Source organism: Moschus berezovskii, chromosome 10, assembly GCF_049115385.1.
Source record: "Moschus berezovskii isolate FMDL1 chromosome 10, NW_MosBer_1.0, whole genome shotgun sequence".
Taxonomy (NCBI): domain Eukaryota; kingdom Metazoa; phylum Chordata; class Mammalia; order Artiodactyla; family Moschidae; genus Moschus; species Moschus berezovskii.
In genome coordinates this window covers 13043614-13068473 of record NC_142469.1, presented here as the reverse complement: position 1 = coordinate 13068473, position 24860 = coordinate 13043614, and the positions used below count along the sequence as shown (strand labels likewise).

General features: G+C 39.6%; 1 protein-coding gene across 2 annotated transcripts in view; it reads right to left on the bottom strand.

Annotated features, from left to right (window-relative positions):
• The window catches only part of COL19A1 (collagen type XIX alpha 1 chain), a 453176-nt gene that overhangs the window by 388967 nt on the left and 39349 nt on the right, over positions 1-24860 (bottom strand). For both annotated transcript variants that reach the window (XM_055433811.2, XM_088840925.1), the window contains exons 4-5: positions 4700-4823; positions 2829-3104 (exon numbers count right to left, since the gene is read on the bottom strand). In XM_055433811.2, the coding sequence (XP_055289786.2) occupies positions 2829-3104; positions 4700-4823 (400 nt within the window). The remainder of the gene's footprint in view (positions 1-2828; positions 3105-4699; positions 4824-24860) is intronic.

Genomic DNA, 24860 nt, shown 5'->3' with positions numbered 1-24860 from the left:
ATCCATGATCCAGCGGATGTTGGCAATTTGATCTCTGGTTCCTCTGCCTTTTCTAAAACCAGCTTGAACATCTGGAAGCTCACGGTGCACATATTGCTGAAGCCTGGCTTGGAGAATTTTGAGCATGACTTTACTAGCATGTGAGATGAGTGCAATTGTGCAGTAGTTTGAACATTCTTTGACATTGCCTTTCTTTGGGATTGAAATGAAAACTGACCTTTTCCAGTCCTGTGGCCACTGCTGAGTTTTCCAAATTTGCTGACATATTGAGTGCAACACTTTCACAGCATTATCTTTCAGATTTGAAATAGCTCAACTGGAATTCCACCACCTCCACTATCTTTGTTCGTAGTGATGCTTTCTAAGGCCCACTTGACTTCACATTCCAGGATGTCTGGTTCTAGGTGAGTGATCACCCCATCGTGATTATCTGGGTCATGAAGATGTCTTTTGTAGAGTTCTCCTGTGTATTCTCGCCACCTCTTCTTAATATCTTCTGCTTCTGTTAGGTCCATACCATTTCTGTCCTTTATTGAGCCCATCTTTGCGTGAAATGTTCCCTTGGTATCTCTAACTTTCTTGAAGAGATCTCTAGTTTTTCCCATTCTATTGTTTTCCTCTATTTCTTTGCATTGATCGCTGAGGAAGGCTTTCTTATCTCTCCTTGCTATTCTTTGGAACTTTGCATTCAAATGGGTATATCTTTCCTTTTCTCCTTTGTTTTTCGCTTCTCTTCTTTTCCCAGCTATTTGTAAGGCCTCCTCAGACAGCCATTTTGCTTTTTTGCATTTCTTTTTCTTGGGAATGGTCTTGATTCCTGTCTCTTGTACAATGTCACGACACTCTGTCTATCAGATCTAGTCCTTTAAATCTATTTCTCACTTCCACTCTATAGTCATAAGGGATTTGATTTAGGTCATACCTGAATGGTCTAGTGGTTTTCCCCACTTTCTTCAGTTTAGGTCTGAATTTGGCAATAAGGAGTTCATGATCTGAGCCACAGTCAGCTCCCAGTCTTGTTTTTGCTGACTGTATAGAGCTTCTCCATCTTTAGCTGCAAAGAATATAATCAATCTGATTTCGGTGTTGACCATAACAGTCAGTTAATACTGTGATTACTACTGGCAGCCACCATTTACTGACAGACTTATTCCATCTTTACTGATACAGACTTAGTCTTAAAGACCTTTGAGAGAGGAGTAGTAGGCTTTGTTGTTGTTGTTTTCAGTCTTTAATGCCAGGAATGAACAGCATGTGTTGTGCTGTGTTGTGCTTAGTCACTCACTCATGTCTGACTCCCTGCGACCCCACACACTGTAGCCCACCAGCTCCTCTGTCCATGGGGATTCTCCAGGCAAGAATACTGGAGTGGGTTGCCATGCCCTCCTCCAGGGGATCTTCCCAACCCAGGGATCAAATCCAGGTATCCTGCTTTGCAGGTGAATTCTTTACCATCTGGTCACCAGGGAAGCCCACTGAATGGCATGTCAGGACCTAAATAAATAAATAAATATACAAAGAACTGACCACACACTATACATTATGGCACATACTCTATGAAATTACAACTAGTAAGTCTATCAATATTATTTTATAACTGAGGATTCTGAGACTTAGAAAAAATAATAGGAAGAAGATAAATTACCAGGTCATTAAAGCTAAGTGGATGAGTTATGATTTAAAACCTCATATTTCTGATCCCCAAGCAAGCTCACTCTCTCTGATGCCAGGATGTCTTATCTCCTGAACTGGCTTCTGCTCTAGCCTATTTTAGTAAGCATCAGTGAACCCTAGTTAAGACATTCTCATTGGTTTGTTCATTGTCAAAAGAGAAGACAGTTTAAAAATAATATTTTACTGGTGATATATATTTATATATAAGTAATATCTGTCTATATATCTATCTGTCATCTATCTCTGATGCCTTCCACAGGAACTTTTAAAAATAATATGCTAGCCAAACATGTACTTGCACAGAATCATGCTTTCGAAATAAAACCTAACTGTGAAGTGCTTTGTGTTAACAATTCCTGTTGGTGGTCTGCACTCAGATTATTTGTATGGGTTTTCCCATCATTCCACCCATAAGAACATGTGAAGTCATCAAATTTAGATATACCTCCCCTCCCCTTTTATCCAACAGAACTCTGAAAAGCCATTATAAATTAATGAAAAATAGTCTGCAACACAGACACTTGTGAATCTGAGGATGAATAAATAGCCTATTGTTCTTCGATGTAAACTTCAGATACTCTGGACCCATTTAACTTCATCTTTTTCTAATCTTTCTATTCAAAGCATATGAACTTAGATCAAACTTATGTGTATGTATGTGTTAGTTGCTCAGTCAGGTTCGACTCTTTGCAACCCCATGGACTGTAGCCTACCAGGCTCCTCTGTCCATGGAATTCTCCAGGCAAGAATACTGGAGTGAGTTGCCATTCCCTTCTTCAGGGGATCTTCCCAACCCAGGGATCGAGTCCAGGTATCCTGCATGGCAGGCAGATTCTTTATCATCTGAAGTACCTGGGAAGCCCAGATCAAGCTTAGTTTTGTATAATATTTTCAATTTTTACTAAAATTTAATAACTTTATTTTTAAGGCATTAGCTAGTTCTTTCAAATTCACAGGCTAGAGAAAAATAAGTTAAAACAGATAGAAAATAATATATATGAAAATATGACTGGAAATACATAGCTATGCTTCAGACATCTGATAGCAAATTAAGCAGTGTTGAGAAAGAAATATTTTACATAGCTATTAAAGGCAAAAAGGTTTTGGTAAGACATTTTCTTTAAAGTTACAGATGTTACTAGTTCACAACTCACATCCACAGGTTTGCCATCGGAAGCTCGGGCAGCAATAACAGTCCTTCCATGAAAGTCCACAGTGCCCTTTCCATCAGTATGCCGACTTGCAACTAAGTTACAATCCACATAGAGTGAAATGGCCTGGGATTGTATACCAAAGCCAAGTTTATGCCACTGACGATCAAACAAAGAACGGAGTTCTTGATTTTTAAAAATGTAGTTCAACACATCTCCTTCCGCAGCTTGGAACATCAATTCCACCACCTTCCTTCCACCATCAACTATTACAGAAACCTGCAAAAATGCAAATTATCTTTAAATATTTGAAATTCAGTTTTAAAAATTATTAAAGATACAAATAAAAACTCAAGTTTCATGTTAGTAGAACTGGGGCACTCAGTAAAATGTTCTAAAGGACATTTGTGTCCATCAGATTTATTAACATAAAAGAACAGTAAACATCCAGCTACAAAAATGATTTAAATATGTGGTATTTGGTGAGTGTAGTATGCTCCTTTTGTGAGAGGACATCTAGGAATATATACATGTGTGTGTCTGTATAAAAAACTCTCTATAAGGAATTTAATAATTAAATGATACTAATTTAAAAAGAATAAGAGATGATCCCTTCCCTTAGCATGGAAACTGAGATCAACCTCTTTAACCTTTGATGCTTTGCATGATGTAGAGAAAATACATTTTCACAGAGTGTATATTCTTCCAGTTCAAGTCATATTTCCATCATAAAATTGTGACTATAATAACAGATATAAAAGATCAGTAAAATGAAAACTTTAAAAAAAATTTTTTTAAATTAATTATTTTAATTGGATGCTAATTACTTTACAATATTGTAGTGGTTTTGCTATACATTGACATGAATCATCCATGGGTGTACATGTGTTCCCCATCCTGAACCCCCCTCCCACCTCCCTCCCCATCCCATCCCTCTGGGTCATCCCAGTGCACCAGCCATGAGCATCCTGTCTCATGCATCGAACCTGGACTGGCAATCTGTTTCACATATGATAATAAAAACATTTTGATGGATATGTACAGAAATAAACACAGATAGATGATGCCCATCAGTAACTGTGATGTCTACCTTCACTCCCTGGAGCACCTGCTCCCTTCCTTTCTGACCAACCTCTCTCACAAGTATTCCTAGATCCCTGCTCCCCTCGTGGCCCATCTGGGGGAGCTGTCTTTTCCACACTGACACAGTTCTTACCCAACTCCAAACTGTCCTCAGCTATCGCTACCCTGCGATCGTGCTCCAATGTAGCATCCCCAGACCTTAGGCTCCCTGAGAACAGGAATCAAGCTTTGTCAACTTCTTATTTTGTCACTAACTAGGAGAATCCCAGGGACAGGGAAGCCTGGTGGGCTGCCGTCTATGGGGTCACACAGAGTCGGACACGACTGAAGTGACTTAGTAGCAGCAGCAGCAGCATCTAGCATGTGTTCAATTATTTTCTATTGATGGAATCAATATTTATATCTCATTCCCTAATTCATTAGGGATGTCAGATGAAATGATTAACAGCTTTTAAGTATATAATAGGAGATATCAGAAATGATAGGAGATGAAGAAGTTGTCAGTGAGATGCACTTGGTGTCAATGAAGCAGTTGTAAAGAAAGGGTAGTCAGTTTGAGTGTCTTCATACAAAACAGGAATCCAGAAAAAACAAAACTCTAATCTTGTCTCACCCACCAGGCTCTCCAATTATGTATCTCATTGAGACCGCCCCCCAGCTCTAAGAATACTTCCATTTCCTGTGGATGATTCCTCTGAAAGAATACTCTGATATGAGATCTGCTCCCAAATTTATGCCCACAGTTTGAAGAGAGAACACTCATCAGCATACCTCTCTGGTTCTGTCCTTACCTGTGGCATATTACGCTGGTTTAAAACCTGCCACAGGAACCACCGTTCCTTCTTTGCACTCCTTCGTATCCGAAACATGGCAGCTATGGCAAACTCCTCAGGAAGGCCTTTGGGAAATATCTTACTGTGGGAGGGAAACAAAGAACCATTGTGTGGAAGCTGAAGGAGGCAAGGACAGAATATCTCAGTATGAAGGTTTCTATAACTCAATATCTCAGCTGTATTTTCTCAATGAATTTATAACTCATTACAGTTATCTACCTAATGAATACAAGAAAACAGTCACACCTACAGTTACTTATGGAATTTTTATCCTGTTCTTTCCCTTTTTATAAATTTCCTGATAAAGTTTTGCTAAAGCCTGAGGTGTGTAAAAGTGAGCAACTTTCAGACTATTGTACTATGGGGTGAAATTCCTTTACTCAAGATAATCCCATAGAATCTTGGAATTCACTGCAGTCTTGCAAAGAGTAGACACTTGTAAAGAAAATAAATAATACCTCTTGGTTTTATTCGTAGAGAGAAGTACAGGGCATTTTAAAGAGCACTATTAACAGTTAACATGTATATTATTCCAAAGAAGTTTTGCCACATTAAACTCTTGCAAAATAAATTCCTAATTCTGATTTCCTAGGTATCAATTTAAGACTGAAACTAAATATCATAAAGGCATTTTAGTTCATTTTTTCATTCTTACAGGAAATAAAAATACGCAAATTCTTCCTAGGTAGCAGAGAGAAGTTTAAAGACAGTCCAAGTATACTTTTGCCTCAATCTTGTTTCAAAATACTGGTCTCACTGGATGCATGAGGAAACTTTGGGGAAAAAAGTCACAATGAACACATATCATATTTAGACTTTCATTGAAAAACATGGGGAAATACATTCCTTCATGTTGACTTTTAAACTTATCCACATCGTATGTAAATACTCTGCAAGGCAGGAATCTTGCTTTTCTTTTAAAAAATCATGAGTAGCAGATACAAATTCTCTTGAGGCTAACACAGCCAGAGCTCGTTCATATAGATAAAATATCATATATTGAGATAAGAACTACTAACTGGGACTTCCTCGGTGGCTCAGATGGGAAAGAATGTGCCTTCAGTGCAGGAGACCTCGATTCGATCCCTGAGTCAGGAAGATCCCCTGGAGAAGGGAATGTCAATCCACTCCAGTATTCTTGCCTGGAGAATTCCATGGACAGAAGATCCTGGTGGGCTATGGTCCATGGGGTTGCAAAGAGTCAGACACTGGGAATATCACACCAAGCTCCACTGAAACTGACAACCAAACTCATGGAGAATTCTGAAACTTTGGTTTCACACTTTGTGTTAGAGACAAAGTCACATGTAGTGAGGAAATCAGGAAAAAATATGAAAAAGCTATGCTGGACTAAAGTTCTTACTTGGTTAAATACATTCACACACATATTATGCATACATGTGTATGTTCATACATGTACACAAGCATACCTCAGGAATATTGCAGGTTTAGTTTCAGATTACTGGAATGAAGTGAATATCACAGTAAAATGAGTCACACAAATTTTCTGGTTGCCTAGTGTATGTAAAAGTTGTATTTACACAATACTGGACGAGAAAGCAAGAGAGTTCCAGAAGAGCATCTATTTCTGCTTCATTGACTATGCCAAAGCCTTTGACTGGGTGGATCACAATAAACTGTGGAACATTCTGAAAGAGATGGGAATACCAGACCACCTGACCTGTCTCTTGAGAAACCTGTATGCAGGTCAGGAAGCAACAGTCAGAACTGGACATGGAACAACAGACTGGTTCCAAATAAGAAAAGGAGTGCGTCAAGGATGTATATTGTCACCTTGCTTATTTAACTTCTATGCAGAGTACATCATGAGGAATGCTGGGCTGGAAGAAGCACAAGCTGGAATCAAGATTGCCGGGAGAAATATCAATAACCTCAGATATGCAGATGCTGCTGCTGCTGCTAAGTCACTTCAGTCGTGTCCAACTCTGTGTGACCCCATAGACGGCAGCCCACCAGGCTCCCCCGTCCCTGGGATTCTCCAGGCAAGAACACTGGAGTGACACTACCCTTATGGCAGAAAGTGAAGAGGAACTCAAAAGCCTCTTGATGAAAGTGAAAGAGGAGAGTGAAAAGGTTGGCTTGAAGCTCAACATTCAGAAAACAAAGGTCATGGCATCTGGTCCCATCACTTCATGGGAAATAGATGGAAAAACAGTGGAAACAGATTTTTTGGGCTCCAAAATCACTGCAGATACTGATTGCAGCCATGAAATTAAAAGACGCTTACTCCTTGGAAGGAAAGTTATGACCAACCTTGATAATATATTAAAAAGCAGAGACATTACTTTGCCAACCAAGGTCCGTCTAGTCAAGGCTATGGTTTTTCCCGTGGTCATGTATGGATGTGAGAGTTGGACTGTGAAGAAAGCTGATCGCCGAAAAATTGATGCTTTTGAACTGTGGTGTTGGAGAAGACTCTTGAGAGTCCCTTGTATCGCGAGGAGATCCAACCAGTCCATTCTAAGGGAGATCGATCCTGGGTGTTCATTGGAGGGACTGATGCTAAAGCTGAAACTCCAATACTTTGGCCACCTCATGCGACGAGTTGACTCACTCGAAAAGTGATGCTGGGAAAGGTTGGGGGCGGGAGGAGAAGGGGACGACCGAGAATGAGATAGCTGGATGACATTACCGACTCTGGGGACATGAGTTTGAGTGAACTCCAGGAGTTGGTGATGGACAGGGAGGCCTGGCGTGCTGTGATTCATGGGGTCGCGGAGAGTCGGACACGACTGAGCGACTGAACTGAACTGAACTGTACACTATTATATCTATATCTGGCATTATATCTAAAATGTACATAAAATGTTATTGCTAAGAAAAAATGCTAGCCATCATCTGACAACACACATGTGTCACAAACCTTCAATATGAAAAAAAAGAAAAATCAGCAATATCTGTGAAGCACAGGAAAGTGAAACGTAATAAAAGGAGGTTGGTCTGTACATAGATACAGATATAAACTCTAGTTTTGCCTTCTTCACTAATCTACTTACCCCCAGCCTGGAGGCTATCTGACTCTCTGGTCTGGCTGGATGATGAATGAGGAAGTAACCCAGGATCTCCTTTTCATCACTCGAGCACGCGCACACACACACACACACACACCCTTCCCAGCCTCCACAGGGGCTCTCTGATTCCTCCCTGGGTTGAGCCTCTCCTGGTGCCTGGGGAAGGACCCTGGCCCATGTGCCAGCAGCGCCCACCTAGTAGTTTCCTCCTCTCTGTGCTCATGACTCCACTGCTTCCAGCCTTCCAAGAATGTATCATCTCTTTCTCTGTTGTTCCATCTCCCATTCTACAGCCATTTTTGTACTTCAGATGTTCACACTCCATTTGTGTCTCCCATCTCTCCCTCACCAATACCCCTTATCTTGGTTGACAAATATATGCATATCTTCATCCTCTTCCCTGCTGTAAAACAAAGCTCTCTCCATCCTCACTACAGCATTATATTAATATTACCTGTATATATCCACCAAACCTCTTAAATGAGTACTGGGAACACCTACACTGTCATAGGTCTCAGTTGTCAGCCTTCCTGCATTCTGGAAGCATCGCTCTCTGCTCTGGCGAGGATGCTCAGCCCACTCCTTCCCCGCGACGACCATCATGTGATACAGCCTCACCCAATCGGCGAGTTGCGGTTTTTCCAGTCAAATAAAATAACTCTTCTCAGTGGACCAGCGAGTGCAAGCGACCTTCTGAGGCGAGCTCCAGGCAAGCTGGGAGCTGCTGCAGCCACCAATAACAAAAACAGACCAGCCTGTTCATTCAACTGACCTACAACCCAGCAATCCCACTGCTGGGCATACACACTGAGGAAACCAGAACTGAAAGAGACACATGTACCCCAGTGTTCATCATAGCACTATTTACAATAGCCAGGACATGGAAGCAACCTAGACGTCCATTGGCAGAGGAATGGATAAGAAAACTGTGATACATATACACAATGGAATATTACTCAGCCATTAAAAAGAATGCATTTGAATCAGTTCTAGTGAGGTGGATGAAACTGGAGCCAATTATACAGAGCAAAGTAAGTCAGAAAGAAAAAGACCAATACATTAACACATATATATGGAATTTATAAAGATGGTAATGATGACCCTATATACGAGACAGTGAAAGAGACACAGATGTAAAAACAGACTTCTGGACTCTGTGGGAGAAGGTGAGGTTGGGATCATTTGAGAGAATAGCATTGAAATGTGAAGTAGATCACCCATTAGGTTCAATGCATGAGACAGGGTGCTCAGGGCTGGTGCAGTGGGATGACCCTGAGGGATGGGATGGGGAGTGAGGTGGGAGGGGGGGTCAGGATGGGGGACACATGTACACCCATGGCTGATTCATGTCAATGTATGGCAAAAACCACCACAATATTGTAAAGTAATTAGCCTGAAATTAAAATAAATAAATTAATTTAAAAAAGAAGTTAATATAAGAACCAGATGCACTTATTTCCAAATGGAATTTCCACCTGTAATGAATAACTTTGGGGTTTATACTGTTCGCAGAACCCATCAGAAATATCTCCTTTGAAATTCTAGAAATATCCTTGCTGTGAAAGCTTGCCAAATTTTTTTTGCTTTGTTTTTGTTTCATTTTTATTTTTTGTCTCTGCTTTTAATTAAGATGTTGGAAAACAATGAAATAACGAAACGATAACCCCTTCTTAAACATTATTAAATCCTCCTCACCCAGACATTGGCAAGCTGGTCATTTTGGAGCATGTGGAGTATTGAAGCACCGTCTGTCACTCCATACTCGCACTAAAAAGATGATCTCCTTCTCTTTCGGTTTCCACAATTCCTGTGCCTAAATCTCCTCCAATGAGAAAACTGACAACCCTGGGCACTCTCTTTGCACACCCGTGCATCAAGTGCCTGAGTCCTGAGTGACTTTGAACCATTTGAGTAGCAGCAGTCAGGTGGGATCTGACAAAGATTTTAGGCCGAATCTTGGCCTTGGGAAGGGTTCTTTGGGTAATTCTTGAAGAAGGTGAGTTGAAAATGCTGTGGGCGAGGCCATGGTCACCATCGCCTGGATGGAGGAGAGGTCAAGTGACCCACCAGACAGCACAGGGGCTGCAGTGAGCTGAACTCTGCAGGAAGATGTCACTGGTGTCACAGAAGAGGCTAGAGGTGCCGTGGCAGCTGAAGGCCAGGCGGAAGGCCCGGCTGACATATCCTGAGAAGGCCCTTTCATGCTCGATGCGGACCGAGGAGGGAGCCCTGATTGAGGGAGTGGAAGAGCAGGGCCTTTCTCAAGCTGCCCGGGGCTGAGACCACGTTCGGGGAGGACTGGCCAGAATGGAGCGTCATATCATCCGAGGGACAGGGCGCACGGTGGTTCTGCGGGATGCCCCAGCGACCCAACCCTGGGGCTTGCCTCCTTCCTCCACACTCCAGACCCAGCATGCTTGGGACGTGGGGTCTGGCCCCAGAGGACAGTGTCTTGAGCAACTGTCCCTGGAGTCCAGCCCCAGAGAACTGTGTCCTGGTCCTTGAGCTCCTCCTGCCCAACCCAAGCTCCCACATGGCAGGACTGCAGCCCCTGCCACTCCCACCCCCATGCAGACAGACCCAGGGTGACGACTCAGAGTTCCGCTCACTCGTCACCCAGCGACACTGTCACCCAGATGGCTAGTGGCGAGGGAGTGGGGCCGCAGGATTTCCTGTGATTTCTGATGCAGAGTTCTTTCTGATATGGAAAGTCATTACGAGCATACATTTTGTGTGTACATGGCCATGTGCTGGGTCACCGGTGCACTGGTGCTGCCCAGGTAGCCTTGTTCACATCTAACTAATGGTGCCAGTCACCTTCGCCACACAGTGACTGACGGGTGTCAGAGGGCGGCTGGGACCTTCCAACACAAACTGCAGGGCTGTCGCTAGCAAGCAGCCAGTAAGATTGCTGCATAGACTGCAAGACAGTGGGAAGAACAAAAGGGGGCACTGTATCGGGTCAGCTCTGGTCAGCATGGCTGCCCAACTGAAAAATCTCACTCAGAGAGAGGAGGACAGGAGAGACCTGGCACCATGTTTAAGAACCCAAAATGTCGACTTCGAAAGTGTCTGTTTCTGTTACTAGCTTCTGATCAGCACGATGGCAGATGTTTCTGTGCTGATCTGTCTTTTATGTCCTTTGAGTAAAACTGATAAAATCAGTCACGAAACGCCCCCTCCCATGAAATAAATCATTCCCAATCACCTAACCCACTGGTCTCTTCTCAATCCTCACTACCCTCCATCCTTCTGAATGTTTTAATACTGGAGACATCCTTCCCTCGCTGATATAAACCAAGAGTCACAACCACATGGCTTTAGGGCCCAGCCAGGAAACTAGAATGTAAGCTTCCTGAGGTTCTTTGTCTATCCTATTCACCAGCATCTAGAAGAGTAGGCAATGTGGGCACTCAATAAATATTATTGAAGGAATCAGTTTATGAACGTAATTCATATTTAAACATCTGAAAACAAAAAGAAAAATAACACATGGCCCCTTCTAAGTCTAGTTTTAGATTTTCTATCATGAATAAAAGTGTGCATATAAGAAATTTTCACTTTCTTCCTAAGAATTGTATAGAAAAAGCACATAGAGCAAGTGAGTTGCTAACAGCACTGATAACTGTCCTCATGCAGAGGACACACGTGTAGACTAAGGGAAACGTAGAGCCAGCCCATCCACAGGAACAGCTGCTAATTAGCTTCAGCCAGCTCTTACCACATAGGGAAGCAGGTCCAGTGTTACCAGTTCAGCCCACTTTTTTTAAGACAAGCCAAAAACCCAGATTTTTTTTCTGAAAAGCTTAAAGTTTTAAATTTGGCAACTATTTTGGATTTTTCATAAACACTGTCCAGACCAACATCATGCAAAACCAAATCAGCCACTGCTAGTTAGCAAAGTTTGGATATGCACAAATGTTTCTTGAATACCTACAGAGGTTTATAAAGACGGTAAAAGGGAATTTCCTGCCCAAATTGGTTTTTAAGATCAGAAGAGGAAAACATTCACAGAAAATAAAAGGAAATAATATAATTTGGAAGACAGTAGGTAAATACAGTGCCTGGAGAAAATTAGAACTCAAGGTTATGAATGGAAAAAGTATTAGGAATGGGATTGCTTTTAAAATCTTATAACAGTGGGAAGGTTTCCTTTTAAATCATTGAGCCTTGCTTTTTATAACATAATATATGGCTTACTCTGGAGAAAGTTTCATGTGCAGTTGAAAAAAATGTGTATTGTTCTATTGTTGGGTGGAATGTTCTACAGTCTGTTAGGTCTAATTGGCTTGTAGGTTTGCTCAAGGCTTCTATTCCCTTACTAATCTCCTGTCTAATGTTCTATTGATTTTTAAAATGGGGTATTGAAGTCTCCAACTATTACTGTTGAATTGTTTATTTCTCCCTTCAGTTTTGTGAGTTGACTTGTTGTACAGTATAATTTATATAGTTGATGTACAGTATATCTTACAGGTGTGCAATATAGGGATTCCCAATTTTTAAAGGTTATAATCTTATTATGGTTACTATTATAAAATATTGGTTATATCCTCTGTGTTGTACTTATTCTTTTATAATAGCTTATTTTTTCCATTGCCATCTTTATTTTTTATTTTATTGAAGTATTCTAGATTTACAATATGGTGTTAATTTATTCTGCACAGCAAAGTGACACACTTACATATATGTGTGTGTGTGTATGTGTGTGTGTGTGTTATATAATATGTATATGTATTATACATATATTTATTCTTTTTCACATTCTTTTCTGTTATGGTTTGTCATGAGATACTGAATATAGTTTCGTGTGGTATGAATTAGGACCTTGTTGTTTATCCACCCTATATATAATAGGTTGCACCTGTTAGTCAAAACCTCCCCACCTTCCCCTCCCCTACCACTCAACTACCTTGGCACTACAAGTCTGTTCTCTATATCTGCATATGTTTTAATTTCATAGATATACTGATTTGTGTCATATTTTAGATTCTACATGTAAGTGACATCATATGGTATTTGTGGTTCTCTTTCTGACTTACTACACTTTAGTTTAGTTCAGTCACTCAGTTGTGTCTGACTCTGCAACAGCATGGACTGCAGCACGCCATACTCCCTGTCCATCACCAACTCCTGGAGCTTGCTCAGACTCATGTCCCTTGAGTCAGTGATGTCATCCAACCACCTCATCCTCTATCATCCCTTTCTCCTCCTGCCTTCAATGTTTTCCAGCATCAGGGTCTTTTCCAATGAGTCAGTTTTTCACATCAGGTGGCCAAAGTGTTGCAGTTTCAGCTTCAGCATCGGTCCTTCCAATGAATATTCAGGACTGATTTCCTTTAGGATTGACTGGTTTGATCTTCTTGTAGAAAACAGACTCTCAAGAGTCTTCTCCAACACCACAGTTCAAAAGCATCAGATTTTTGGTGCTCAACCTTCTTTATGGTCCAACTCTCACATCCATACATGACTACTGGAAAAACCATAGCTTTGACTAGATGGACCTTTGCCAGTAAAGTAAAGCAGAGACCTTTGTCTCTGCTTTTTAATATACTGTCAAGGTTGGTCATAGCTTTTCTTCCAAGAAGCAAGTGCATTTTAATTTCATGGCAGCAGTCACCATCTACAGTGAATTTTGAAGCCCAAGAAAATAAAATCAGTCACTGTTTCTATTGTTCCCTGTCTATTTACCATGAGGTGATGGGACCAGATGCCATGATCTTCGTTTTTTGAATGAGTTTTAAGCCAGCTTTTTCACTCTCCTCTTTCAGTTTCATCAAGAGACCCTTTAGTTCCTCTTAGCTTTCTGCCAAAAGGGTGGTGTCATCTGCATATCTGAGGTTATTGATATTTCTCCCGACAATCTTGATTCCAGCTTGTGTTTCATCCAGCCCGGCATTTCACATGATGTACTCTGCACATAAGTTAAATAAGCAGGGTGACAATATACAGCCTTGATGTATTTCTTTCCCAATTTGGAACCAGTCTTGTTTCATGTCTGGTTCTAACTGTAGCTTCTTTACCTACATATATAATTCTCTTTAAGAATGTTCCACAGTTTGTTGTGATCCAAACAGTCAAAGGATTTTAATGTAGTCAATGAAGCAGAAGTAGATGCTTTTCTGGAATGCTCTTGCTTTTTCTATGATCCAGCAGATGTTGGCAATTTGATCTCTGGTTTTTCTACCTTTTTTAAATCTAGCTGGAACATCTGTAACTTCTCAGTTCACATACTGCTGAAGCCTAGCTTGGGCAATTTTGAGCACTACTTTACTATTGTGTGAGATGAGTGCAATTTTGTGGTAGTTAGAATATTCTTTGGCATTGCCTTTCTTTGGGATTGAATTGAAAATTCACCTTTTCCAATCCCAAGGCCACAGGTGAGTTCTCCAAATTTGCGGCCATATTGACTGCAGCACTTTCACAGAATCATCTTTTAGGATTTGAAAGAGCTCAACTGGAATTCCATCACCTCCATTACCTTTGTTTGCAGTAATGCTTCCTAATGCTTACTTGACTTCACACTCCAGGATGTCTGGCTCTAGGTGAGTAATCACACCATTGTCATTATCTGGGTCATGAAGATCTTTTTTGTTTAGTTCTTCTGTGTATTCTTGCCAACTCTTCTTAATATCTTATGCTTTTGTTAGATCCATACCATTTCTGTCCTTTACTGAGCCAATCTTTGCATGAAATATTCCCTTGGTATCTCTAATTTTCTTGAAAAGATCCCTAGTCTTTCCCTTTCTATCATTTCCCCCTATTTCCTTGCACCGATCACTTAGAAAGGCTTTTTTATTTTTTAATCTCTCCTGAATAGTCTTCGGAACTCTGCATTCATATCTTTCACTTTCTCCTTTGTCTTTTGCTTCTCTTCTTTTCTCAGCACTTTTAAGCCCTCTTCAGACAACCATTTTGCCTTTTTGCATTTCTTTTTCATGGGGATAGCTTTGATCACTGCCTCCTGTATAATGTTATGAACCTCTATCCATAGTTCTTCAGGCACTCTGTCTATCAGTCTATCAGTTCTAATCCCTTGAATCTATTTCTCACTTCCACTGTATAATCATAAGGAATTTGATTTAGGTCATACCTGAATGGTCTAGTGGTTTTCCCTACTTTATTCAATTTATGTCTGAATTTGGCAATAAGGAGTTCATGATCTGAGCCACAGTCAGCTCCTGGTCTTGTTTTTGCTGACTGTATAGAGCTTCTTCATCTTTGGCTGCAAAGAATATAATCAATCTGATTTCAGTATTGACCATCAGGTGATGTCCATGTGTAGAGTTGTCTCTTGTGTTATTGGAAAAGGGTGTTTGCTATGACCAGTATGTTCTCTTGGCAAAACTCTGTTAGCCTTTTCCCTGCTTCATTTTGTGCTCCAAGGCCAAAGTTAATCCAGGTATCTCTTGACCTCCTACTTTTGCATTCCAGTCCCTGATGATGAGAAGGACATCTTTTTTGGTGTTAGTTCTAGAAGGTCTGGTAGGTCTTCATAGAACCATTCAACTTCAGCCTCTTCAGCATTAGTAGCTGGGGCATAGACTTGGATTACTGTGATACTGAGTGGTTTGCCTTTTGAAACGAACAGAGATCATCCTGTTGTTTTTGAGATTGCACCCTAGTACTGCATTTTGGACTCTTTTGTTGACTTTGAGAGTCACTCCATTTCTTGTTGGCAGACACAAGATGCCGGCTCCAGTGCAACCGACCATGTGCAGAAGCCTGGCCGAGAAAAGCTACCCCATGCCCAAGGTCAGGGGCCGCAGCCAAGAGGAGCTAATCCATGTCCAAGAGGTGTTGGCTGCGTGGGCACAGGAGGGCCGAGAGGAGCTACTCCATGTTCAAGGTCAGGAGGGGCGGCCTTGAGGAGATACCCCTTGTCCAAGGTAAGGTGCAGATCATAAACTCCTTATTGCCAAATTCACACTCAAATTGAAGAAAGTAGGGAAAACCACTAGACCACTCAGGTATGACTTAGATCAAATCCCTAATTATTAAACATTGAAAGTGAGAAATAGATTTAAGGGACTAGATATGATAGACAGAGTTCCTGATGAACTATGCACGGAGGTTCGTGACATTGTACAAGAGACAGGAATCAAGACCATCCCCAAGAAAAAGAAATGTAAAAAAGCAAAATGGCTATCTGAGGAGGCCTTACAAATAGCTGTGGAAAGGAAGGAAGTGAAAAGCAAAGGGGAAAAGGAAAGATATACCCATTTGAATGCAAAGTTCCAAAGAATAGCAAGGAGAGATAAGAAAGCCTTCCTCAGCGATCAATGCAAAGAAATAGAGGAAAACAATAGAATGGGAAAGAGTAGAGCTCTCTTCAAGAAAATTAGAGATACCAAGGGAACATTTCATGCAAAGATGGGCTCAATAAAGGACAGAAATGTTATGGACCTAAGAGAAGCAGAAGATATTAAGAAGAGGTGGAAAGAATACACAGAAGAACTGTACATAAAAAGTATTCATGACCCATATAATCTTGATGGCGTGATCACTCATCTAGAGCCAGACATCTTGGAATGTGAAGTCAAGTGGGCCTTAGAAAGCATCACTACGAACAAAGATAGTGGAGGTGATGGAATACCAGTTGAGCTATTTCAAATCCTGAAAGATGATGCTGTGAGTGTTGCACTCAATATGTCAGCAAATTTGGAAAACTCAGCAGTGACCACAGGACTGGAAAAGGTCAGTTTTCATTCCAATCCCAAAGAAAGGCAATGTGAAAGAATGCTCAATCTACCACACAATTGCACTCATCTCACACGCTAGTAAATTAATGCTTAAAATTCTGCAAGCCAGGCTTCAACAATATGTGAACCATGAACTTCCAGATGTTTAAGCTGGTTTTAGAAAAGGCAGAGGAACCAGAGATCAAATTGCCAACATCCGCTGGATCGTGGAAAAGCAAGAGAGTTCCAGAAAAAAATCTATTGCTGTTTTATTGACTATGCCAAAGCCTTTGACTGTGTGGATCACAATAAACTGTGGAAAATTCTGAAAGAGATGGTAATACAAGACCACCTGACCTGCCTCTTGAGAAACCTGTATGCAGGTCAGGAAGCAACAGTTAGAACTGGACATGGAACAACAGACTGGTTCCATCCAAATAGGTAAAGGCGTACATCAAGGCTGTATATTGTCACCCTGCTTATTTAACTTATATGCAGAGTACATCATGAGTAATACTGGGCTGGAGGAAGCACAAGCTGGCATCAAGATTCCCAGGAGAAATATCAATAACCTCAGATATGCAGATGACACCACCCTTACGGCAGAAAGTGAAGAAGAACTACAGAGCTTCTTGATGAAAGTGAAAGAGAAGAGTGAAAATGTTGGCTTAAAACTCAACACTCAGAAAACAAAGATCATGGCATCTTGTCCCATCACTTCATGGCAAATAGGAGTTGGTGATCTAAAGGGAGGCCTGGCGTGCTGCTGTTCATGGGGTCACACAGTCGGACAGACTGAGTGACTGAACTGAACTGATGGCTGATAAGTATTCCATTGTGTGTGTGTGTGTGAATGGATGAAGAAGATACATCTTTTTTTATCCATTCACCTGTATTTGGACACTTAGGTTGTTTCCATGTCTTGGCTAAGGTAAATAATGATGCTTTGAACATAGGAGTGCATGTACTTTTGAATAATAGATTTGTATGGATATATGTCCAGGTGTAGGATTGTGGGATCCTATGGGAACTCTATTTTAGTTTTTTGAGGACCCTCCATACTGTTTTCCATAGGGGAAAGCAATGGCAAGCCACTCCAGTACTATTGGCTAGAAAATCCCATGGATGGAGGAGCCTGGTAGGCTGCAGTCCATGGGTTGCTAAGGTTCAGACACGACTGAGTGACTTCACTTTCACTTTTCACTTTCACACATTGGAGAAGGAAATGGCAACCCACTCCAGTGTTCTTGCCTGGAGAATCCCAGGGATGGAGGAGCCTGGTGGGCTTCCGTCTATGGGATCACACAGAGTCGGACATGACTGAAGTGACTTAGCAGCAGCAGCAGCAGCATACCTTTTTCCATAGTGATTGAACCAATTTACATTGTCACCACATCCCCTTCAGAGTTTGTTGTTTGTAGAATTTTCATGATGGCCATTCTGACCAGTGCTGGGTGACACTTCACTGTAGGTTTGATTTGCATTTCTGTAATAATTAGCATGTTGAGCATTTTTCTTGTGTCTGTTGGCCATCTGTATGTCTTTGGAGAAATAGTTCTTCTGCTCATTTTTTGATTGGGTCTGGTTTTTGTTGTTGAGTTGTATGAGCTGTTTATATATACTGCAAATTAACCACTTGTTGATCACATCATTAGCAAATATTTTCTGCCAGTCTGTAAGTTGTCTTTTTGACTTTGCTTATGGTTTCCTTTGCCGTGTAAAAGCTTATAAAGTTTATTAGATCTCATTTGTTTATTTTTGCTTTTATTTCCATTGCCTTGGGAGACTGAACTAAGAAAACACCAGCACAATTTATGAGTTTTATGGTGTCTTGTCTTATATGTAGGTCTTTAATCCATTTTGAGTTTATTTTTGTGAATGGTGTGAGGGGGTACTCTAACATCATTGATTTTCATGTGGCTGTCCAGCTTACCCAAAACCACTTGCTGGAGAGACTGTCTTTTTACCATTGTATATTCTTGCCTCTTTTGTTGAAGATTAATTGACTCTGAGTGTATGGGTTTATTTCTTTGCTCTCTATTCTGTTCCACTGATAGGTACGTTTGTTTCTGTGTCAGTACAATATTATTTGATTACCATTACCTTATAGAATATTTGAAGTCTGTGAGAGTTATGCATCTTGCTTTGTTCTTTTTCCTCAGGATTACTTTGGTAATTCTGGTATTTTATGATTCTACATAAATTTTAGGATTACTTGATCTATTTCTGTGAAAATATCATGAGTAATTTAATAGGGACCACATTAAATCTGTAGATTGCTTTGTGTAATATGGCCATTTTAACAATATTAATTCTTCCAATCTAAAAGCATGAGATATCTTTTCATTTCTTTAAATCATCTTTAATTTCCTTTACTAATATTTTGTAGTTCTCAGCATATAAATTCTTTACCTCCTTGATGAGGTTTATTCCTAAGTATTTTATTTGTGGGGAGGGGTGTGATTTAAAAGGCATTATTTTTTTTTTTTTTACATTCCCTTTCTGATATTTAATTGTTAGTGTAAAGAAATGCAACCAAATCCTGTTAATCCTGTTAATATTGTATCTTGCTACCTTGCTGAATTCATTTATTAGTTCTAATAGCTTTTATTTGGAGTCTTTAGGGTTTTCTATATATATTATCAGGCTTCCCTGGTGGCTCAGAGTTTAAAGCGTCTGCCTGCAATGCAGGAGACCTGGGTTCGATCCCTGCGTCAGGAAGATCCCCTGGAGAAGGAAATGGCAACCCACTCCAGTATTCTTGCCTGGAGAATCCCATGGATGGAGGAGCCTGGTGGGCTATAGTCCATGGGGTCGCAAAGAGTCAGACACGACTGTCAACTGTATATAATGACAATTTTACCTCTTCCTTACCAATTTCAATACCTTTTCTTTTTCTTGTCTGATTGCTGTGGCTAAGAATTCCAATACTATGTTGAAGAGATGCCATGAGAGTAGGTATCCTTGTCTTCATTCAGATTTTAGCAGGGAGGCATTCAGATTCTCACCATTGAGTAATATATTGACTATGGGTTTGTCATAAATAACTTTTATTATGTTAAAATGCATTACTTCTATACTCACTTTCATAAGTGTTTTATCATGAATGGGTATTGGATTTTATTGAATGCTTCTTCTGCATCTTGATCATGTGGTTTTTGTCCTTTCTCTTATTGATTGGTGTATCACATTGATTGATTTGCATATGTTGAACCAACCTTGTTACTCGGATGAATCCAACTTGGCCTTGGTATATGACCTTTTCTGTTAGATTCAGTTTGCTAATATTTTCTTAATAATTTTTGCATCTATATTCATCAAAGATATTAGTCTATAATTTTCATTTTTTTTAGTAATGTCTTTGTCTGGTTTTGATATCAGGGTGATGGTGACTTCATAGACTGTCTTTGGGAGTGTTCCTTCCTCTTCAGTTTTTTTGGAGCATTTTGAGAAGAATCAGTATAAGCTATTGTTTGTATTTTTAGTAGGATTCCACAGTGAAGTCATCTGGTCCTGGACTTCTGTCAGGAGCTTTTTTAAAATTTATTTATTTTTAATTGAGAATAATTGCTTTACAACATTGGGTTGGTTTCTGCCATACATCAGCGTAACTCAGCCATAGGTATACATATGTCCCCCCCCTCTTGAACCTTCCTCTCACCTCCCAACCCACCCCATCTCTCTAGGTTGTCACAGAGCCCCAGTTTGAGTTCCCTGAGTCATACAGCAAATTCTTACTGGCTTTCTATTTTACATATGGTAGTGTATATATTTCCATGCTTATTACAGTTGCTATTTCATTTCTTTTGATTGGTTTGTTCAAATTATCCATTTCTTTTTGATTCAGCTTTCATGGCCTCCGTGTTTTTAGAAAGTTTCCCATTTCTTCTGGGTTGTCAAATCTTTTGGCATATAATTGTTCATAGTATTCTCTTAAGGTATTTTTAGTATTTCTGAGGTATCAGTTGTGCTTTATCCTCTTTCATTTCTTATTTGGGTCTTCTCTCTTTTCTTCTTGGTGATAATGGCCAGAGGTTTGTCAATGTTATTTGCCCATTCAAAGAACCAGTTCTTGGTTTCATTGACTTTCTATTTTTTAAATCTCTACTTTAATTCCTCTCTGATCTTTATTATCTCCTTCTTTCTGCAGATGCTATGTTTTGCTTGTTCCTTTTCTAAATCTTTTAAGTGGTAGATTAGGTTGTTTGAGATTTTTCTTGTTTCCTAAAGAAGAGCTGTATCCTTATGAGCTTCCCTCTAGAACCGCTCTTGCTGCATCCCAGTGAATTTTTATGGTTATGTTTTCAATGTCATTTGCCTCAAGGTATTTTTTAAATTCTTCTCTGATTTTTATCATTGACTTATTGGTTTTTTAATAGCATGTGGTTCAATCTACATGTAATTGGTTTTTTTTGTTGTTGTTCATTTCTTTTTCCGTGATTGATTTCTAGTTTCATATAATTGTTGTCAGAAAAGATACTTGAAATAATTTCTATACTCTTAAATCTGTTCAGGCTTGTTTGTACCCTAGCATGTGGTCAATCCTACAGAATCTTTCATGTGCACTTGAAAAGAATGTGTATTCTGCATTTTTTAGATGTAATATATTTTGTCGATATGAGTATTGTGACCCCTATTTCTTGTTATTCCTGTTTGCATGAAATATCTTTTTCCCTCCCCTTACTTTTAATCTATGTGTGTTCTTTTCCATAAAGTATGTTTCTTGTAGGCAGCATGTTGTAAGCTCTTGTTTTTTTTTTTAATTCAATTTAACTCTGTGTCTTTTGAATGGAGCATTTAGTCCATTGACATTTAAGGTAATTATTGATAGATGTGGCTCAGCAGTAAAGAACTGCCTGCAAGGCATGAAATGCAAGTTTGATCTGAGTCAGGAAGATCTCCTGGAGAAGGAAATGGCAACCCACTCTAGTATTCTTGCCTGAGAGAATCCTGTGGAAAGAGGTGCTTGCTGGACTACAGTCCATGGGTCACAAAAGAGTCAGACATGACTTAGTGACTAAACAACAACAATGTATTTATTGCCATTTTAAACCTTGTTTTCCCATTGACTTTATATTTCTTTTCTCATTTTCCTTTTGTGATTTGATGATTTTCTTTTGTATTATGCTTTGTTCTCTTCTTTTTGTCTTTTGTGAATCTATTGTATTTTTTTTTTAATTTGTGGTTGTCCTGTTTTTCAAGTATGTTAACTCCTTCTTATATCTGCTTTATTTTAGATTGGTAGTCATATGGGCCCAAACATGTTCTAGAAAAAATATCTACACTTTTGACTCTCCTCCCATACATTTTATGATTTTGAAGTCCTCCTTTGAATCCACATTTTCATCTTTTTACTGTTCACTCTCCCATCCAAGTACTAACCAGGCCCGACCCTGCTTAGCTTCCGAGATCAGACGAGATCGGGCGCGTTCAGGGTGGTATGGCCATAGACTTACTGTTCACTCTCGTTATCATCACTTTCCCAGAATTTTTTTTGGTTTTTGTTTGCTTGCTTTTTAAATCTGTATACTGCCTTAAGTAATTTAGTTCATAGTTGTAATTTTCTCTTCCCTATGTATTCTTACTTCTTTTCTACTTATAGAAGACTTTTCAATATTTCCTTTAGGGTAGATTTAGTATTGCTGTATTCTTTTAGTTTTTGCTTGTCTGAGAAATTCTTTTCTCCTTCTATTCTAAATGTTAATCTTGCTTGGTAGAGTATCCTAGATTGCACTTTTTTCCCTTTCAGGACTTTGACTATATCTTGTCACTTCCTTCTGGTCTGCAGCATTTCTGTAGAGAAATCAGCTGACAGCCTTATTTGGGGGGGGGTCCCTTATAATTGACTCTTGGTTTTTTCTCTTGCTGACTTTAGAATCCTCTCTTTAACTTTTGCCATTTTTATTGTAATATGTCTTGATATTGGTCTGTTTGGATTCATGTTGTTCAGGACCTGCTGTGCTTCTTGTTTCTGGATATCCATTTCCTTCTTTAGGTCTGGGAAGTTTTCAACCACAATTTTTTCAAATACATTTTCAAGTTCCTTTTTTCTTTACTCTCTTTCTGGGATCCTTATTTTGTATAGATTGGCATGCTCTGTATTATCCCATAAGTCTCTGATACTGCTTTCAATTTTTTTTGTTTCATTTTCTGTCTGCTGTTCTAATTGGCTGGTTTCCATTGTTATTCTTCTTGGTCTAGACAATTATTCTAGATCACACTCATCCTTCTGAATTATTTGTTATATTATTCATAGTCTTTATTCAGTTTTTGTCTCTTCAAATGAATTCTCTAATTTTTCTGGGCTTCTCCTTATACTTTCTATTTCCTTTTTACAGTCACCTGCACTCTATTGATAACCTTTCTTAATTCCTTCAGCATTTTCATTATCTCCATTTTGAACTCAGTGACTATTAGACTGGAGGTCTGTTTCATTGCTCTTGATCTTTTATTTGGGAGTGGTTCCTCTGCTTCTTCATTTAACTTATATTTCTTTTATCTATTAATTTAGGAGAAACAATTATATACTGTAATCTTGGAAGGCTCTTTTTTACATGGGAACAACCCTGTGTAACCTGCCTGAGTTTAATATTTTTTGATGTGAGAGCTGTTTTTAGTATGGATGCCTGACACCTCTTTCCTCAGTGTATGCTGACAATTATGTCCTTGATAGGAAGTGTGACTGATGTTATGGTGAGCAGAGCCTGCACTGGATATTGAGCAGGACCTTTGCTCTGTGGTTATCACTGCCCTGTCAGGGGCAGAGTCTGCTCCTTGGTTGTTGGACTAGAAGCTCCCAGGTCCATTTCTGAGCTGCATTTCTGATCTGCAGTACTGGGTGTGCATGATTGGAGTGTTCCCACAATGAGAGGAGCCACTGAGTATACCTCTGCTAGAGCAGTGAGTGTGCTCTGTTGTGTCAGCTTTCAACCTTTTGTGGGCTCACTTATATATAGTAGTTTGTACTTCTTAAGCCCCTACCCCAGAGTTGCTCTTCCCCCTTCCCTTTTCTACTGGTAACCACTAGTTTGTTCTCTATATCAGTGAGTCTGCTTCTTATTTTTTGTTTGTTTTATTCACTAGTTTGTTGTATTACTTAGATTCAACACATAAGTGATATCACACTGTATTTGTCTTTCTCTGACTTATTTAATTTATTAGAATACCCTCTAAGTCCATCCATTTTGTTGCAAATAGCATTATTTCATTCTTTTTATGTCTAAGTAGTATTCCATTTTATATATATATACATATTCTTTACCCATTCATCTATTGATGGACACCTAGGTTGCTTCCATACCTTAATAATTATAAATAATGTTACTGTGAACACTGGGGTGCATATATCTCTTTGAATTAGTGGTTTGGTTTCTTTGGCTATATACACAGGAATAGAATTGCTGGATCATAGTTTTTAGTTTTTTGAGAAGCCTCCAGACTGTTTTCCACAGGGGTTGTACCAATTTACATTTCCACCAACAGTGTACAGGTTTAAACTATACTTTAAATCTGGTTTTTAAATCCGTTTTTTCCATGTCCTTGCCAACATTTTTTATTTGTGGGTTTTTTTTTTTTTTTGAGGTTGGCCATTCTGACAGGTGTGAGGTGACATCTCATCATTATTAAAACACCTTTCCTTGTCTCTTTAATATTTCTCCTTAAATCCATTTTGTCTGATATTAGTGCTGTGGACTGTATTATGTCTCCCCTAAATTACAATGTCGAAGCCCTAACCCTCAATGAAATTGTATTTGGAGATGGGGCCTTGGGGAAGTAATTAGGTTCATAGATATTATGAAGGTGGAGTCCTCATGGTGGGGACTACTGCCCTCATAAGAAGAAACTAGAGAGCTCTCCCTCAGCCTCTCTCTTTCTCTCTGTGTGTGTGTGTGTGTGTGTGCCACGTGAAGACACAGAGAGAAGGCAGCTATCAAAAGGGTCTTTACCAGAACCCAACCATGCTAGTACCCTACTCTTGGATTTCTGGCCTCCAGAACTGTGAAAACTATATTTCTATTGTTTAAATTACCTGGTCCATAGTATTTTGTTATGGCAGCCCAAGTGGACAAAAACAGTTAGTGTAGCCACTCAAAGATCTTTCCATTTCTGTTTTCATGATATGTGTTTTTTCCATTTACTTTGAATGAATCCTTTTTAGTTTTACTTTGAATCTAATGTGTATCTTTTTTTGATAGCACACAGTTAAATTGTGTTTTATATTTTAATCCATCTTGCAAATCTTTGCCTTTGTGTTTAACATCCAATGTTTACATTTAATATAATTGCTGTTAAACTAGGATTTGTGTTTGTTATTTTCCTATTTGTTTTCTACATCTTTAATGACTTTTGTTAGTTTCTTTGTTCCTCTACTACTGCCTTCTTCTGTGTAGATATTTTCCAGTGTGCCAT